The 18,857-nt window shown below is 40.8% G+C and overlaps 1 protein-coding gene across 1 annotated transcript in view; it reads right to left on the bottom strand.

The window, feature by feature from the left end:
- Window positions 1-8,523: 8,523 nt before the first annotated feature.
- KAT14 (lysine acetyltransferase 14) overlaps window positions 8,524-18,857 on the bottom strand; it is a 74,983-nt gene continuing 64,649 nt past the window's right edge. The window contains exon 10 of the mRNA XM_054255240.2: window positions 8,524-10,633. Within this exon, the coding sequence (XP_054111215.2) occupies window positions 10,595-10,633 (39 nt within the window). The 3' untranslated portion in view covers window positions 8,524-10,594. The remainder of the gene's footprint in view (window positions 10,634-18,857) is intronic.

Raw genomic sequence — 18,857 nt, 5'->3', positions numbered from 1 at the left:
GAGGCTTTGCATGTGTGAGGGCAGTGTGTATACAGGAAATCTTTGTATCTTTTTCTCAATTTTACTGTGAGCATAAAAGTGCTCTAAAAAAATTAAGGGCCAAGTATGGTAGCTCACGTCTGTAGTGCCAACACTTTAAGAGGCAGAAACAGGAGGATTGCTCAAGCCCAGTATTCAAGACCAGCCTGGGAAAACAGCAAGACCCCATCTTGCTGATGAATAATGAAAAAATTAGCTGAGTGTGGCAGCACACACCTGTGGTCCCAGCTACTCAGGAGGCTGAAGCTGGAGGACGGCTTGAGTCCGTGCATTTGAAGCTGCAGTGAGCCAGGCTCACATCGCTGCAGTTCAGCTTAGGCAACAGAGCAAAACCCTGTCTCAAAAACAAATTAATAAATAAACATTTTCAAAACGAATGACGAAAAAGACCTGACTTATCTGGTTTTGGGGGAAGAAGGTAAAGAAATTAGAATTAGCACACAACCATTTCACCACAGCACACTAGACTATCAAGCAGAAGCAAGCCCTGGGGCTAGTTGGCCACAGCAAGGAGGTTAGAGCTGGAAGAGCCCAAGAATCATCGCTTTCTCGATCCCTTTCCAACTTCCAAATAAAATTGACCTTCTTTCTTAGTGCTTATAGTACGCCCCATACAAATCTCTAGTTGCATTTTCTCATTTAGCAACATTAAAATACCAATTACATGTGCATTAATATTTAATTAAAATAATTAATAATTTTAAATAATAGAAATGGCGTCCTCATAACAACCCTCAGGCAGGTATCATTAACATTTCCATTTTACAGATGCAGAGACTGAGGCACAGACAGGTTAAACTGGCCAGTCGACCAAGGTCTCCCAGCTAGTAAGCGGCAGGTTATGGCCATTCTTGCAGGAGTGAAGTGGTATCTCATCGTGGTTTTGATTTGCATTTCCCTGATCATTAGTGATGCTGAGCATTTCTTTATATGCTTGTTAGCCATTTGGATATCTTCTTCTGAGAACTGTCTATTCATATCCTTAGTCCACTTTTTGATGGGATTGTTTGGGTATTTTCTTCCTGATTTGTTTGAGTTCCTTGTAGACTCTGGATATTAGTCCTTTGTTGGATGTACAGATTGTGAAGATTTTCTCCCACTCTGTGGGTTGTCTCTTTACTCTGCTAACTGTTTCTTTTGGTGTGCAGACACTTTTTAATTTAATTAAGACCCATCTATTTATCTTTGTTTTTGTTGCAATTGCTTTTGTGTTGTTGGTCATGCAGTCTTTGCCTAAGCCAGTATCTAGAAGGATTTTTCCAATGTTATCTTCTAGAATTTTTATGGTTTCAGGTCTTCGATTTAAGTCTTCGATCTATCTCGAGTTGATTTTTGTATAAGGTGAGTGATGAGGATCCAGTTTCATTCCTCTACATGTGGCTAGCCAATTATCCCAGCACCATTTGTTGACTAGGGTGTCCTTTCCCCACTTCATGTTTTTGTTTGCTTTGTCAAAGATCAGTTGGCTGTAGGTACTTGGCTTTATTTCTGAGTTCTCTCTTCTGTTCCATTGGTCTACATGCCTATTTTTATACCAGTACCATGCTGTTTTGGTGACTATGGCCTTATAGTATAGTTTGAGGTCAGGTGATATGATGCCTCCAGATTTGTTCTTTTTGCTTAGTCTTGCTTTGGCTATGTGGGCTCCTTTGTTTGCACCATATGAATTTTATAATTACTTTTTTCTAGTTGTGTGAAGAATGATGGTGTTATTTTGATGGGAATTGCACTGAATTTGTAGATTGTTTTTGGCAGTGTGGCCAATTTTACAATATTGAGTGTACCCATCCATGAGCATGGGATATGTTTCCATTTGCTTGCACCATTTATAATTTTTTTCAGCAGTGTTTTGTAATTTTCCTTGTAGAGGTTCTTTCACCTCCTTGGTTACATATATCCCAAGTATCTTATTTTATTTTTTTTGCACCTATTGTGAAAGGGGTTGAGTTCTTGATTTGATTCTCAGCTTGGTTGCTGTTGGTGTATAACAGAGCTACTGATTTATGTATACTAGTTTTGTATCCTGAAATTTTGCTGAATTCGTTTATCAGTTCTAGGAGCTTTTTGGAGGAGTCTTTAGGGTTTTGTAGGTATATGATCATGTCATCAGCAAACAGTGACAGTTTGACTTTTTTTTTTTTACCAATTTGGATGCCCTTTATTTCTTTCCATTGTCTGATTGCTCTGGCTAGGACTTCCAGTACTATGTTGAATACAAGTGGTGAGAGAAGGCATCCCTGTCTTGTTCCAGTTCTCATGGAGAATGCTTTCAATTTTCCCCTGTTCAGTATATGTTGGCTGTGGATTTGTCATTGAAGGCTTTTATGGCCTTAAGGTATGTCCCTTCTATGCCAATTTTGCAGAGGGTTTTAATCATAAAGAGATGCTGGATTTTGTCAAATAATTCTTCTGTGTCTATTGAGATGACCATGTAATTTTTTGTTTTTACTTCTGTTTATGTATATCTCATTAATTGACTTGTATGTGTTGAACCAACCCTGCATCCCTGATATGAAACCCACTTGATCATGGCAGATTTTCTTTTTAATACGTTGTTGGATTTGGTTAGCTAGTCTTTTGTTGAGGATGTTTGCATCTATATTCATCAGGGATATTGGTCTGTAGTTTTCTTTTTCTTTGTTATGTCATTTCCTGGTTTTGATATTAGGGTGATACTTGCTTCATAGAATGATTTTTACAGGTTATGTCACTATTATCGTTCAGTTCAAAGAATTTTTTAACTTCCATCTTGATTTTATTGATGACCCAAAGATCATTCAGGAGCAGGTTATTTAATTTCCATGTATTTGCATAGTTTTGAGCGTTCCTTTTGGAGTTAATTTCCAGTTCTTTTCCACCATTGTCTGGGAGAGTATTTGGTATCATTTTGACTTTCTTAGCCGGGCACAGTGGCTCATGTCTGTAATCCCAGCACTTTGGGAGGCTGAGGAAAGCGGATCACTTGAGGTCAGGAGTTTGAGACCAGCCTTGCCAACATAGTGAAACTCTGTCTCTACTAAAAATCCAAAATTAGCCACGTCTGGTGGTGGCTGACTGTAATCCCAGCTACTCAGGAGGCGGAGGCACGAGAATCACTTGAACCCAGGAGGCAGAGGTTGCAGTGAGTCAAGATTGTGCCACTGTACTCCAGCCTGGGCAACAGAGTGAGACTCTGTCTCAAAAAAAAAATTTTATTTTCTTAAATTTATTGTGACTAGTTTTGTGGCCTATCATATGGTCTATCTTAGAGAATGTTCCATGTGCTGATGAATAAAATGTATACTCTGCAGTTGCTGGGTAGAATGTTCTGTAAATACCTGTTAAGTTCATTTGTGCTATGATATAGTTTTAATCCATTGTTTCTCTGTTGACTTTCTGTCTTACTGACCTGTCTAGTACTGTCAATGGAGTATTGAAGTCCCCCATTATTATTGTGTTGCTGCCTATCTTATTTCTTAAGTCCAGTAGCAATTGTTTTACAAATTTAAGGGCTCCTGTGTTAGGTGCATATATTTAGGATTGTGGTATTTTCCTGTTGGATAAATCCTTTTATCATTATATAATGGTGTGCTTTGTGTTTTTTCACTGATGTTGCTTTAAAGTTTATTTTTTCTGATATAAGAATAGCTTATGTCTTAAGTGAACTCATGTTCGCTTTTGGTGTCCATTTGCATAGAATATCTTTGCCTTACGTCTATGTGAGTTCTTATGTGTTAGGTAAGTCTCTGGAAGACAGCAGATACTTGGTTGGTGAATTCTTATCCATTCTGCTGTTTGTTTGTTTTGCTGTTTGTTGGTTTGTTTCTGTAGCTCTTAAATGGAGCATTGAGGACATTTACATTCAATGTTAGTATTGAGAAGCAAGGTACTATTCTATTCATCAAATGATTTTGTTTTCTGAATACCTGGGGTTTTTAACTGTGTTTTTGTTTTATAAGTCCTGTGAGATTTACACATTGAGGAAGTTCTATTTTGGTATACTTTGAGGATTTATTTCAAGATTTAGAGCTCCTTTTAGCAGTTATTGCAGTGCTGGGTGGTGAACTCTCTCAGCATTTTTTTGTCTGAAAAAAGGTGTATTTTTAAAAAATTTTCATTAATGAAGCTTAGTTTTACTAAATACAAAATTCTTGGCTGATAATTGTTTTGTTTAGGGTGGCTAAAGCTAGGGCCCCAATCCCTTCTAGATTGTAGGGCTTCTGCTGAGAAATTTGCTGTCAATCTAATAGTTTTTCCTTTATAGGCTTACCTGATGCTTTTGCCTTACAGCTGTTAAGATTTTTTTCCTTCACCCTGACTTTAGATAACCTGATGACTATGTGCCTATGGATAATCTTTTTGCAATACATCTCCCAGGTGTTCTTTGAGCTTCTTGTACTTACATGTTTAGATCTCTAACACGACTGGGGAAGATTTCCTCAATTATTCCCTTATACCTGTTTTCCAGACTTTAGATTTCTCTTCTTCCTCAGGACCAAGAAACTTCTTGGGCGCTTTGTTCATTTTTAAAATTCTTTTTTCTTTGTCTTTGTTAGATTGGGTTAATAGGAAAGCCTTGGCTTCCAGCTCTGAAGTTATTTCTTCTACTTGTTTGATTCTATTGCTGAGACCTTCCAGTGCACTTTATATTTCTCTAAGCATATCCTTCATTTCCAGAAGTTGTGACTGTTTTTTATTTATTTTATTTAAAGATTTTTCCCTTCATATCTTGTATCATTTTTTTGATTTCATTAAGTTGAACCTCACCTTTCTCTGGCGCCTCCTTGATCAGCTTAATAATCGACCTTCTGAATTCTTTTTTCAGCAATTCAGAGATTTCTTCTTGGTTTAAATCCATTGCTGGTGAGCCAGTGTGATGTTTTGGGGGTGTTAAAGAACCTCGTTTTGTCATATTACCAGAATTGTTTTTCTGTTTCCTTCTCATTGGGGTAGACTATGTTAGAGGGAAGATCTGGGACTCAAGGGCTGCTGTTCGGATTCTTTTGTCCCATGCAGTACTCTCTTGATGTGATGCTCTCTTCTTTTTCCTCGGGATGTGGCTTCCTGAGAGCCAAACTGCAGTGATTGTTATTTCTTTTCTGGATCTAGCCATCCAGCAGAGCTATCAGGCTCTGGGCTGGTACACTCCGTGAGTGTCTGCACAGTCCTGTGATGTGATCTGTCTTCAGGTCTCTCAGCTGTGGATACCAGCACCTGCTCTGGTTGAGGTAGCAGGGGAGTGGTGTGGACTCTGTGAGGGTCCTTGGTGGTATTTTTGTTTATTGTGCTAGTTTTGTGTTGACTGGCCTCCAGTCAGGAGGTGGTACTTTCAAGACAGCATTAGCTGCAGTAGTGTAAGGAGGGTCAGGCAGTGGGCAGGGTCCTGGAGCTCCCAAGAGATGATGTCCTTTGTCTTTGGAGTTTTTCGGTTGTCTCTAGGGACCTGCAGCAGCAATCAGCTTCCTTCAAAGGGTCTGTGGGTTCTCTCGGCTTTCCTGGTATGTTCCTGCTGTAGTTCTTGAAGCAAAAGTTCACAGTGTGAGTCTTCACATGTTGCTCTGTCCATCTGAATGGGAGCTGCAAGTTAGTCCTGCCTCCCCTCCACCATTTTCTTCCAAAAATCAAAATACAATCATTTTTGATGTATAAGAAACTGTTAGAAAACACAAAAAAGAAAACTTTTGCTTATAATACCCAGAAAATAAAAAAAATACCTAGGAATAAACTCAATTGAAATTAATTTATATAAATCAAAACTTTAAGGCTCTAGTTAGCAAAGAAAAAATCCTGAATGAATAGCAACACATACCTTGATTTTTAATAGGAAGAACTAATAATACATTTTTCTCTTTAAATTTATCTAAAAATTTAATATAGTGTCAATGAAATATCAACTTTTTAAGTAGATAAGCTGATTCTAAAGTTCATAGAAGCAAAAATAGCCAAGAAAACCCTACAGAAGGCTAGTAGACTACTTTTTCCAAATTATCCTTTTATCATTTGGAAAACTATACTTGAAATAGTACATGAATGAATGTAGAGCTAGATCAATGGAAGAAATTAGAGTGCTGAAAAGTAAACTCAAATACATATGGAAAGATGGCATTTCAGACAGTGAAAAAAAAGATGGATTATTCACAAAATGGCTTTGGGACAGCTGACTACCAGCCAGAACCATCCCTTACTCCGCGCACCAAAGTCAATGCCAGATGGATTAAAGTACTTTAAAAACACGTGAGAACCAAAAGAAAACATGAAGTTTTTTTTTTTTTTTAATCATCTCCAAATAGGGAAGAGATTTTCATGTAAGACATAAAACTCAGAAACCATAAGGGAAAAGATTACTATATTCATGTGCATGTAACACATTTAGGGGAAATACTGACTTAAACATTTTTTTAAGTGACAAACTTGGGGAAAGAACATTTGCTACTCATATGACAAAGGCTCAATTTGCCTTAATATGTAAAGAATCGTTATTAGAAACAAAAATAGCTAGTAACAATCCATAATCCAACTGTCGTCAGTGGGCCAGTTAAGGTTCTTGACTTCAACACATAGAAGAATTTGACAGCAAATCCAAAGTAGGAGTAAGCAGAGAAGTTTGTTGCAAAGTGCGAAGTATACTCTGAGAGGCAGAGCAGGCTGCTTGAAAAGACAGACAGTAGCCAGTGCCTTAAGGGAAACTCTCTTTAGAGGAGCAGTTCATACCTCTTCATAAAATACTCATGAGGTCAAGTAGGCAAAGGTGGACCAGAAGTTGGCGCGTGCACTTGGTGTCTACATGCTCTAACACTCTTCGCATGTATCAAAAGCATATAAAGTCTACACCTAGGGGTGTCTTTTTTTACAATTAAAATGAGGAAAAGGTCACTGTAAGCTAAACCTTGTGCATGTGGGACCCAAGAGAAGTCCCTATCCCCCCAGAGCAGGAATTTGTAGGTAATAGTTTCTTGGGCTTTTGGTGATGATTGGCTGGAGATTGGGGAATCTACATAGTGAAAAAGAGGCTTTTCACAGCCATATTGGATATCAGGAAATTGTAATCGTCTGGCGGTCAGCTGGTACCTTGCAAGAGGCTGGTATGCCTTCTGCTACCCTGCAAAGAGTTAGGTGCTGACACGCAAGAGTGCAGATGAAAGGAGCCCACTGCAAAAGGAGCCTGTGGGGCGTCACACAACGAAGCAAGTCGGCATGGCCTCTTAACCTTGTTTATCCTGCCCTACAACCCTGTGACAGAAAAAGAAGCAAAAACCAGGAACATGTAGATATACCTCTTTATTAAAAGGTGCTCAGCCTAACTTACAATTAAATAAATGGAAATTCCAACAATGAGACGATAAAAATGTAAAAATCAGTAATTCACACTGTTAGCACATAGGGAAAGTGCTGCTGGTGAGAGGTGAACGGCTGTGATTTCTTTCTGGGGCCTTGCGGCATTAACTGTCCAAAATAAAAATGCACCCTCCTGTGGATCCAGCAATTATTTCTCTACTAGGGATTTACCCTACAGATATCCCTGAGGGCAAACTTCGATGAAATATTGTTTAGAATAGCATGAGGTTAGGGCCAGGTGCAGTGGCTCACACCTGTAATCCCAGCACTTTGGGAGGCCGAGATGGAAAGATCGCTTGAGGCCAGGAGTTCGAGAACAACTTGGCAACCTGGTCAACATGGCAAGACCCATATCTTAATAATAATAATAATAAGCCTTAAATTAGAAACAATTCGAATAAGCTTTCAACAGGAGACTGGCCAAGTATGTTCCAGAATGGGGATCAATAAACTTTTTCTTGATGGGCCAATAATAAATATTTTAGATTTTGTGGCCAAGAAACAAGATAAAGGTTATGTAGGTACTGCTTAAAATGTAACAATTTAAAAATTATGAAACCACTTTCAGCTTAAGTACAAAAACAGGCAATGGGCCCGCTTCGTTCTGTGGGCTGTGGAATGAAGACCAATCTAGATCGGCCACATAACAGGATGCTATCCAGGTAACAATGAGGTATCTCAAAATATTGATGGTATAGAAAAATCCCAATACATACATTTTTAAAAGCAAAGGATAGAGCAGGATGCAAAATCAACAAGCAAAAACCAGTTGTGTTTACATTAATGATGAACAAGTGTCAGAATGCAGCGGCTCACGCCTGTAATCCCAGCACTTTGGGAGGCTGAGGCGGGTGGACTGAGGTCAGGACTTCAAGATCAGCCTGGCCAACATGGTGAAACCTCATCTGTATTAAAATTACAAAAAAAAAAAAAGAAAAAATTAGCCAGGCGTGGTGGTATGCACCTGTAGTCCCAGCCCAGGACTACTTGAAAGCTGAGTAGTAGCTTCGGGAGGCTGAGGCATGAAAATCACTTGAACCCAAGAGCCAGAAGTTGCAGTGAGCCCAGATTGTGCCACTGCACTCCAGCCTGGGCAACACATGAAGACTACAAAATATTGTTCAAAGAAATTAAAGAAGACATAAGCCAATAATAGAAAGACAACCCAGGTTCATAGATTGGAAGATTTAATAATGTGGAGACAGCAGTACTTCCAAAAGCAATCTACAGATTCAATGCAATCCCGGTCAAAATCCCAATAGTTTTTGCAGAAATAGAAAAAAACCATCTTTAATTATATGGTATTTCAAGGGAAGTGTAATAGCCAAAATAATCTTGAAAAGGAAGGACCAAAGCTGGTTTCAAAACTTATTACAAAGCTATAATAATGCAAACAGTATTGTATCACCATTAAGACAGATATACAAACCTATAAACCAATGGAATAGACAGCCCAGATTTAAACCCTCACATATATGGCCAAACAATTTTCAACATGGATGCCAAAGCCATTCAATGAGGAAATGCCAAGAAAACTGGATATCCACATGCAAAAGAATGAAATTAGATCTTTCTTTTACACCATATACAGGCATACCTCATTTTACTGCTTTTTGCTTTACTGCATTTCACATATATTTGCAAATCAAAGAGCTGTAGCAACTCTAGGTTGAGCAAATCTATCAGTGTCATTTTTCCAACAGCCTGTGTTCACTTCATGTCTCTGTGTCGCATTTTGGAAATTCTTGCAATATTTCAAACTTTTTCATTATTGTTATATCTGCTATAGTGATTTATGATCAATGATCTTTGATGTTACCATTGCTAATTGTTTTGAGGCACCTGATTGCTCAACCAATAGGCCACTTCCCATCTCCCTGTCCTCACCTCAGGCTTTCTTATTCTGTTAGACACAACAATTCTGAAATCAGGCCATTCTGGCCATTTAGAACATCTGTGACTCTGGCTGGATGCGGTGGCTCATGCCTATAATCCCAGCACTTTGGGAGGCCAAGGTGAGTGGATCAGTCAAGGTCAGAGTTCAAGACCAGCCTGGCCAATATGGTGAAACCCCGTCTCTACTAAAAATATAAAACTTAGCCAGGTGTGGTGGTGGGCGCCCGTAATCCTAGCTACTCAGGAGGCTGAGGCATGAGAACCCATTGAACCTACAAGGCAGAGGCTGCAGTGAGCCAAGATCACACCACTGCACTCCAGCCTGGGTGAGAGTGAGACTCGGTAAAAAAAAAAAAAATCTGTGATTCACGAGAAGAGGTCAAAATATCAACATTCACAGGAGTTTAGAAGAAGTTGATTCCAAGCCTCATGAATGATTTTGAGGGGTTCAAGACTTCAGTGGAGGAAGTCACAGTACATGCAGTGGAAGCAGCAAGACAACTAGAATTAGAAGATGAGCCTGAAGACGTGACTGAGTTGCTGTAATTTCGTGATAAAATTTGAATAAATGAAGAGTTCCTTCTTACGGATGAGCAAAGAAAGTGGTGTCTTGAGATGGCATCTACTCCGGTGAAGATGCCGTGAACACTGCTGAAATGACAACAGAGGATTTGGAATATCACATGACCCTACTTGGCAAAACAGCAACAGGTTTGAGAGGACTGACTACAGTGTTGAAAGAAGTTTTACTGCGGGTAAAACGCTGCCAAATGCATCGCATGCTACAGAGTAATCTGTGAAAGGGAGAGCCAGTCAATGTGGCACATTTCCCTGGTGTCTTAAGAGATGGCACAGCCACCCCAGCCTTCAGCAACCACCACCCTGAGTCAGTCAGCAGCCATGAACACTGAGGCAAGACCAGCAAAAATAGTACAACTCACTGAAGACTAAGACAATCATCAGCATCTTCTAGCAATAAAGTATTTTTTCATTAAGGTTTTACATTTTCGTTATAATGCTATTGCACACTTAATAGACTACAGGGTAGTGTAAACATAACTTTTATGTAAACTGGGAAACCAAAAACTTTGTGTTGCTGGCTTTCTTGTAATATTCGCTTTATGAGAGTAGTCTGGAACCGAACCTGCTATATCGCTGAGCTGACCCTGTACAAGAATTAAATCAAATGGATCAAAGGCCTGCATCTAAGAGCTAACACTCGTAGAATAAAGCATAGGGGAAGTCTCATGACATCAGATTTGCTCATCATTTAGTTGTTTGTGCTTCTGGACACGATGCCGGGCTTGAGCCTGGGAGGCAGAGGTTGCAGTGAACTGAGATCACACTACTGCACTCCAGCCTGGACAGCAGAGTGAGACCCTGTCTGTTGAAAGAAAGAAAGAGAGAGAGAGAAAGAAAGGAAGGAGGGAGGGAAGGAGGGAGGGAAGGAAGGAAGGAAGGAAGGGAGGGAGGGAGGGAGGGAGGGAGGGAGGGAGGGAGGGAGGAAGGAAGGAAGGAAGGAAGGAAGGAAGGAAGGAAGGAAGGAAGGAAGAAATGGAAGGAAGGAAAAGAAAAAGTAGACACGTTAGATTTTATCAAAATTAAACTTCTGTTTTATTTTTTATAGAGATGGGCATCTCGCTATGTTGACCAAGCTGGTCTTGAACTCTTGGCCTCCCATCTCAGTCTCCCAAAGTGCTGGGATTACAGGTGTGAGCCATCACATCTGGCCCAAAATTTAAAACTTCTGTGCATTAAAGTATCCTAACAACAGAGTGAAAAGATAATTGACAGAATGGGAGAGATTATTTGTAAAACAAGTATCTATCTAATAAGGGATTAATATCCAGAATATATAATAAACTCCTAAAACTCAAAAATCAACCCAAGTAAAAAACGGATAAAAGACTTTGGTAAACATTTATCTGAAGATGATACTCAAACAGCCACAATTTAGTACCTGAACTGATGCTCGACATTGCTATTCATTAAGAAAATTCAAATAAAAACCACAAAGAAATATTCCTTCACACCAATCAGGATGACTACTAACCAAAAACAAGTGTTGGTGGAGACATGAGCAAATTAGCTTCGTTCATTGCTGGTGAAAATGTAAAATGGTACAGACGCTGTGGAAAACAGTACGGTGGCTCCTGAAAATAACACAGCTGGAATCACCACATGATTTCTGGATATGTACCCCAAAATTTGAAACCATGAACTTGAACGGATATTCATAGCACCATTATCACAATAGCCACAAGGTATAAGCACCTCATGTTGATTGACAGGTAACAAAATGTGTTACATACATACAACAGAATTATTCAGCCTGAGAAAGAAATGAAATTCGGACACATCCCACACATGAATGAACCTGGAAGACATTACGCTAAGTGAAATAAGACAGATACGAAAAGACAAATGTTGTATAATTCTAATTATATGAGATATGTAGTGGCAGAAAGTAAATTCTGCCACTAATTCATAGAGACAGAAAGAAAACAGTGGTGGAAAGCGGTGGGGGGATTGGGAGTAGAGTTTCAGTTTGGAATGAAAGAGGTCTGGAGGTGGAGAGTGATGATAGTTTCACAAATGTGAATGTCCCTATTGCCACTGAATTGTACACTTTAAAAATTGTTAAAATGATACATTTTATGTTATGTATATTTACCACAATAACAAAAAAACTTGAAGTTTTTTAAAAACAAGGGATAAAATAGCAAACTTCCATTTGCCTAAATTAATATATGTGTGGCTGTGGCTGTGGCTGTGTGTATATACACAAATATATATTTGTATGTATTCAGGAAATTTCTGAAGAATATGTGAGTAGTGACAGTAGGTTTCTGGGATGGCAGAGAGTATGAATTTTTCAATAAAAATGCTAGATTTAGAAAGGAGTATTTTTCACAATATGGTAAAGAATTTCAAATAGAGCACCATTTGGACTCCTTTTGCTGCACTAAACTTGTATCTCTCTCGATTTGCTGATCAAATCCATTATGCATACACTACACCTACAAGTAGAGCTAACACCTTTGTGCAATTAGAAAAAGACATGCATTCCTCTGAGTGGTTATAGCCCTGCAGGCATGCAGCATGGGGAGCAGAGAGGAAGACAGAGGACAGCCCCAACTTGTCCCTCGGCTGGGTTCATTTCTGCAGTGCACAATATGATACGCACACGTGTTGATGGCAGCCCTGGCTGCAGCCGCATTTTCCCTACTCAACAAGGGTTATTATTCACAGACCATGAAAGAACACATAGCACATGTTGTTAAAGATACAGCATTTTTTTTTTTTTTTGAGACAGACTCTCACTCTGTCGCCCATGCTGGAGTGCAGAAGCATGGTCTCAGCTCACTGCAACCTCCACCTCCTGGATTCAAACGACTCTCGTGCCTCAACCCTCAGGTAGCTGGGATTTCAAGCATGCACCACCATGCCCAGCTGATTTTTATATTTTTAGCAGAGAGAGGGTTTTGCCATGTTGGCCAGGTTGGTCTTGAACTCCTGTTCTCAAGTGATCTGCCCACCTCGGCCTCCCAAAGTGCTAGGATTACAAACATGAGCCACTGTGCCTGCCTGGCTAAGAAATACAGCATTCTTAAAAAAAAAATAAAGGTTTATTTTAACTATTATACATATAATATCATTATATATATATATATAGAGAGAGAGACATATATATATATAAAATGAGACATTAATGAAAGTCTCATCATATATATATATATGATGAAATACTACTCAGCCGTTAAAAGGAATGAATTAATGGCATTTGCAGCAATCTTGATGGGACTGGAGACCATTATTCAAAGTGAAGGAAATCAGGAATGGAGGACCAAACATTGTATGTTCTCACTCTTAAGCGGGAGCTAAGCTATGAGGATGGAAAGGCATAAAAATGATACAATAGACAGTGGGGACTCCGGGGAGGGGGGGAAATGGGTGGGAAGGGGGTGAGGGATGAAAGACGACAAACTGGGTTCAGTGTATCCTGCTCAGGTGATGGGTGCACCAAAGTCTCACAAATCGCCACCAAATAACTTGCTCATGTAACCAAACACCTCTCCCCACCAAAAAATGAATGGAAATAAAAAATATTTTTAAAAAGACTAAAAAAAGTTTCTTTGGGAAGTGCACAGAGAGTAGAAGTAGAAGATATTTAACTCTTTTCAGTAGTTACATGGATAAATAGAGATGGTGTTAGTTACATTTCTGCTTAACTGTTGGTTGCTGTGATTTTCATAACCACAGTGACCTTTCTGGTTACCTGAGATTTGATCCTTTCTCTCAGAAGGTCCTAAGAGTTTAGTCAGTAGGAAGAAAACCCTTGTTCTTTATTTTCTTCCCACCAATTTGGTGCCATTAATGAAAGTCTCATATGATGGGAAGTGGCCTCTCCGGACCCGGTCTGAGAACATCAACATGTCAATGTCAGGCCAGAGGAAGTTATGTGATCAACATGACGTCTGATTTCAGGTAAACAAAGTTCACACCAACTGACTGGTTTTTGTGTTTGTTTTTTAGGACAAAATATTGGATATTGCCTAACTCCTAACCCAGTTTCTTTTTATAGTCTGAAAGCAAGTATCAACCACGTGTGATATTTCTTCAGAGCACTGTGGAAGATGGATCAAACATGGAGATTCCCAGATCCCTGTTCTCAATCAGTAAAAATATTTTATATTGGTACCTACAATATCCTTAGATATATATTCCGTTATATTCTAATGAATTTGTGATTCCTTTTTGATTATGTCTTCAATTTCTTCTGAGACCTTTCCTGTACAGTCATTTGGTTCTATGGCTTTTAACTTATTTTTGTACTCCAGTGGCAAATCGTTTTCTTTTGCACCTATGCATATCATCTTTTATACTGTGGGGATGGGGAGCACTCTCATAATTTGCCATCAGATAATATCAACAGGTTATTTCTCTTCCTTCTTGAGTTGAAACTTTAACTTCTATGACAACATATGTTCTACCCCTTCTTGCAATGCAGAAGAAGCGGCTGAGAGGTTTCAGAGGTGGATCTCTCAGTCAGTAGGTTGTTGTCACAGGGCAAGTGCAGAAAATTCTCCTCATCCAGACCCAGATGTCCTTGTAGCCCGAGTTCATCAGGTCCCACTAGACACCTGCATGGCAGTCTGAAGCAGGGCTATGAGGAGCAGCCACAGAACACAGTGCCTGCCCATGATCCCGACCAGTAACCACTGTGCCACCACCTCAGGGTTAGGGCAATTTTAAAAAATTTTGTAGAGATGGGGTTCCACTATGTTGCCCACGCTGTTCTCAAACTCCTGGCCTCAAGTGACCCTCCTACCTTGACCTCTGAAAATGGGGGTATTACAGACGTGAGCCACAGTGCTTAGCCTCAACAGCAATCTTCTTCTTTTTTTGAGGCTGGAGTGCAATGGCTTGATCTGGGTTCACTGGAACCTCCACCTCCCAGGTTCAAGTGATTCTTGTGTCTCAGCTTCTGGAGTAGCTGAGACTACAGGTGTGCGCCATCATGCTTGGCTAATTTTTGTATTTTTAGTAGAGATGGGGCTTCACCATGTTGCCCAGGCTGGACTTGAACACCTGACCTGAGGTGATCTATCTGCCTTGGCCTCCCAAAGTGCTGGGATTACAGACATGAGCCACCTGCCCAGCCTCAACAATCATTTTTTAACACATATGTCAAGCATGGTGCTAGGTGCTGGAGATAAAACCAATGTAGGCCTCCCTGTCCTTGCGGAGCTGACATTCTTGTGGATTCTATTACTTCAGGGTCCCTTTCCACATCTTCTGGGGGTTTGCTGGTTAAAGCACGTGTTCTAAGGCACTCACCCTAGAGTGAGGAGAAGAGAGGGACATGGCCTAACATCTGAGAGGCCCAGAGGCCCTGCCTGACCTATATTATTCTCATGGCTTCCCAGGGAGCCAGGGAGTAGGTAGGCATTATTGCACTTTACAAACAGAAATGTTGGTCCTATGTCCACCCCACAGGCATCCCTAGGATCCTGAAGCAGAAACATACTAAAAGTAATGTCTCCTCTTTCTAGATGGCTTCCTTCAGTCTTCCAGCAACCAGCATTTGAAATAAAGATGAATTTAGATTTAGATTTAATCAAAAGATTGGCTCATCAAAATTTTCTATGACATTTCAGATCCCCGATGACAAACAGGTGAAGCCACCAATTCCATCTTGTCTCATCACTCCCTGTGGGCCCCATCCAGGGCTGAGGTCAAAGCCGGCCCCTTAGAGAGTCGGAGGAGGAGTGAACAGATAAGGTGATGGAGAGTGACCATCTGACACACATGGCTACAGCACTCCGTGTGCCCTCTAAACTTTTTGTTTGATCTAGAAATCAGCTCCCTGGTGTATTGATTTTTTTTTTTTTTTTTGAGATAGACAGATTCTTGCTCTGTTGCCCAGGCTGGAGAGCAGTGTCCCGATCACAGCTCACTACAGCCTTGATCTCCTGGGCTCAAGGGATCCTCCTGCCTTGGCCTGCTGAGTAGCTGGGACAACAAGTGCACGCCACCACATCTGTGTAATTATTTTTTACTTTCAGTAGAGATAACATCTCGCTATGTTGCCCAGGCTGGTGTCCAATGCCTGAGTTCAAGCAATCTGTCACTTCAGCCCCTCAAAGTGTTGGGATTAGGCACGAGCCACCTCACCAGGCCATGATGTATCAATTTTTTAAAGCGCCATTAGGAATTGCAATTGAGCTACTGAAACTAAACATGTAGTGCATGTATTACATGATAATTCTCAACACCCAGCCTTCCTGATAATCAAAAAGTACAGTTTATGGCATCACTTGGCCGAAACTGTTTCTATGATTCTGATGGCTTGATAGCTGAATCCCTAGACAAATTACCATTTGTCAAGTTTCAGAAAGATAGTGGTAGTTGACTTCTCAGGTATAGGAAGAACTTGGACGAGCTTTTCCTTCTGAACAAAAAGCTGGGTTTAGAGGTTCAGTTGCTCTTCAGCATAACCAAGTTGACACGTGGACCCACAGGCTGATATTGAATGAATTACATGAACTACAAGAAGTGTGCAAAGTAAGTTACAGAACTGAGTGCTTTGCCTACAAATATTCATAACATTACTGTGGGGTTTGAGCTTTGAGCTATTTCTGGATTGTTCTAAGGTTTCCCGTTACATCCCTGTCAACAATGTAAAACAACGTCAGTATGGTGACCTTCCCCAGGTCAGGGCTTCGGAGGCCACCAAGATTTACATTAGATTTGAATGTGTGGGCTGCAAACTGTTGAAGACCACACACACGTACATATACACACTCCCATGCACACATGTGCACACATACACACACTCACATTCCCCTGCCCCAGTGGCTCAGAATTTACCCAGAGAGGATGCATTTGCTTTATGTGAATATTCTGAGGTGTGGGAAATGATCACATTTTGTAGCCCTGCAGCCTGAAAAGAGACTCCTGCTGAAGGAAGTTGGACTGCCAGGGGCAGGAAGAGTCTCTGTGACTGAGCAGCTGCTGGATGAAGTAAGAGTAACCTCAAGAGCGAGTCTCTCTGGGGAGCTCAGCCTGGTGCTTTGTGAGTCTCCTTCCGATGAAAGTGTTGTTCAATGCTGTGAAAATTACACTGCTCTTGAATGAAAAACTGTTTGCGAATGGAGTGAACAGCTAGTCAAAGGTTTCCTATTACCTGAGTGGCTCAGGGTGGTCATGAGGAGTAACTGCAAATCTGCTAGTGGGTTCATGGAGGGATGAAAATGTTTTGAAACTGAATGACAAGTGATGGTTGCATGACTCCATAAATACACTTGAAACCACTGACTTCTACACTTAAAATGGGCACACTTCATGGCTCATAAATGGTATCTCAGTAATGCTGCTGGAAAAAAAGCTTTGTGTTGATTGCCACAAGTGGCTAGTTTTTTTTTTGTTTTTTGTTTTTTGTTTTTGAGACGGAGTTTCGCTCTTGTTATCCAGGCTGGAGTGCAATGGCGCGATCTCGGCTCACCACAACCTCCGCCTCCTGGGTTCAGGCAATTCTCCTGCCTCAGCCTCCCGAGTAGCTGGGATTACAGGCACCCACCACCGTGCCCAGCTAATTTTTTTGTATTTTTAGTAGAGACGGGGTTTCACCATGTTGACCAGGATGGTCTCGATCTCTTGACCTCGTGATCCACCCGCCTCGGCCTCCCAAAGTGCTGGGATTACAGGAAGTTGCTAGTTTTCATAGCAAGAACAATAGGCAGAGAAGTGCACACAAACCAAGTAACATGACAACCATGTGGGCTCATTTCAGTTTTAATAGGAGGCTTCTAACTTCTGAATCTATATAAAAAACAGACAAACAAAACCAAAAATGTGGTTGCTGTTCCTGGTTTAGAACTTTTATAAATGATGATATTTTGTTAACTCGGGGCTTTACACTGTTGTGGGGCTCCCAAATCCAGGCTGTGGGATGATAAGAACGGTTTTAATCATGACCTGAACAGTTAAGATCAACACTAAGGAAGAGGAGCGGCAGTGTGATCCTTGCGGAAATACACCCATGAAATACACTGACCCAGTCTTGGTTCCCTCCTGCCCCATTAACTTCTCTCCCAGCCTTATGAATCCGCTGTTCTCTTGCATTTTACTCTGAAAATCTAGGTTGGAAAGTTCTGGAATATAAGTTATTCATGTTAACTGCTGTATTAATCCTTTCTCACACTGCTGATAAAGACATACTCGAGCCTGGGTAATTTATAAAGGAAAGAAGTTTAACTGACTCACAGTTCCACATGGCTGGGGAGGCGTCATAATCATGGCAGAAGGTGAAGGAGGAGCAGTCACATCTTACATGGAGGCAGGCAAAGAGAGAGCTTGTGTAAGGGATTCACTAACACAAGAACAGCATGGGAAAGACCCGCCCCCTGATTCAATTACCTCTCACCAGGTCCCTTCCATGACATGTCAGAATTGTGGGAACTACAATTCAAGATGAGATTTGGGTGGGGGTACAGCCAAACTGTATCAATGGCTTATATGCTACTGAAATGCAATATATGCTACATTGTTGAAATGGAAGTTTCTAGTGATATCTATCACAGGTATCTAACAGTGCTGCTTCCTGAATTCTTACCAAGACAGCACACTCAAGGTCTCCACTATGAGATGGACACAGAGAAGTGATGTTTGCTTCTGGAAAAGAGCTGCCCTTCCTTACTTCACTGGCAGTTTCAAATGTCAGATGAGGAAACTGCAACCCTCAGTCTACTTCTTGGAGTTTCAGCTGTGGATTCTTTTCTTTTTTTTTTGAGTTGAGTCCCCCTGTCACCAGGCTGGAGTGCAGTGGCATGATCTTGGCTCATTGCAACCTCTGCCTCTCTGGTTCAAGAGACTCTCCTGCCTCAGCTTCCCACGTAGCTGGGACTACAGATGCAGACCACCACACCGGGCTAATTTTTGTATTTTTAGTAGAGACGGGGTTTTACCATGTTGGCCAGGATGGTCTCCATCTCCTGACCTTGTGATCCGCCTTCCTTGGCCTCCCAAAGTGCTGGGATTGCAGGCGTGAGCCACCGTGCCTGGCCACTGTGGATTGTTTTATTAGGTAACTCAAGGTGTGCTAG

The sequence above is a fragment of the Callithrix jacchus genome, chromosome 5, assembly GCF_049354715.1.
Source record: "Callithrix jacchus isolate 240 chromosome 5, calJac240_pri, whole genome shotgun sequence".
Classification (NCBI taxonomy): domain Eukaryota; kingdom Metazoa; phylum Chordata; class Mammalia; order Primates; family Cebidae; genus Callithrix; species Callithrix jacchus.
This window is presented reverse-complemented; position numbering and strand designations above follow the sequence as displayed.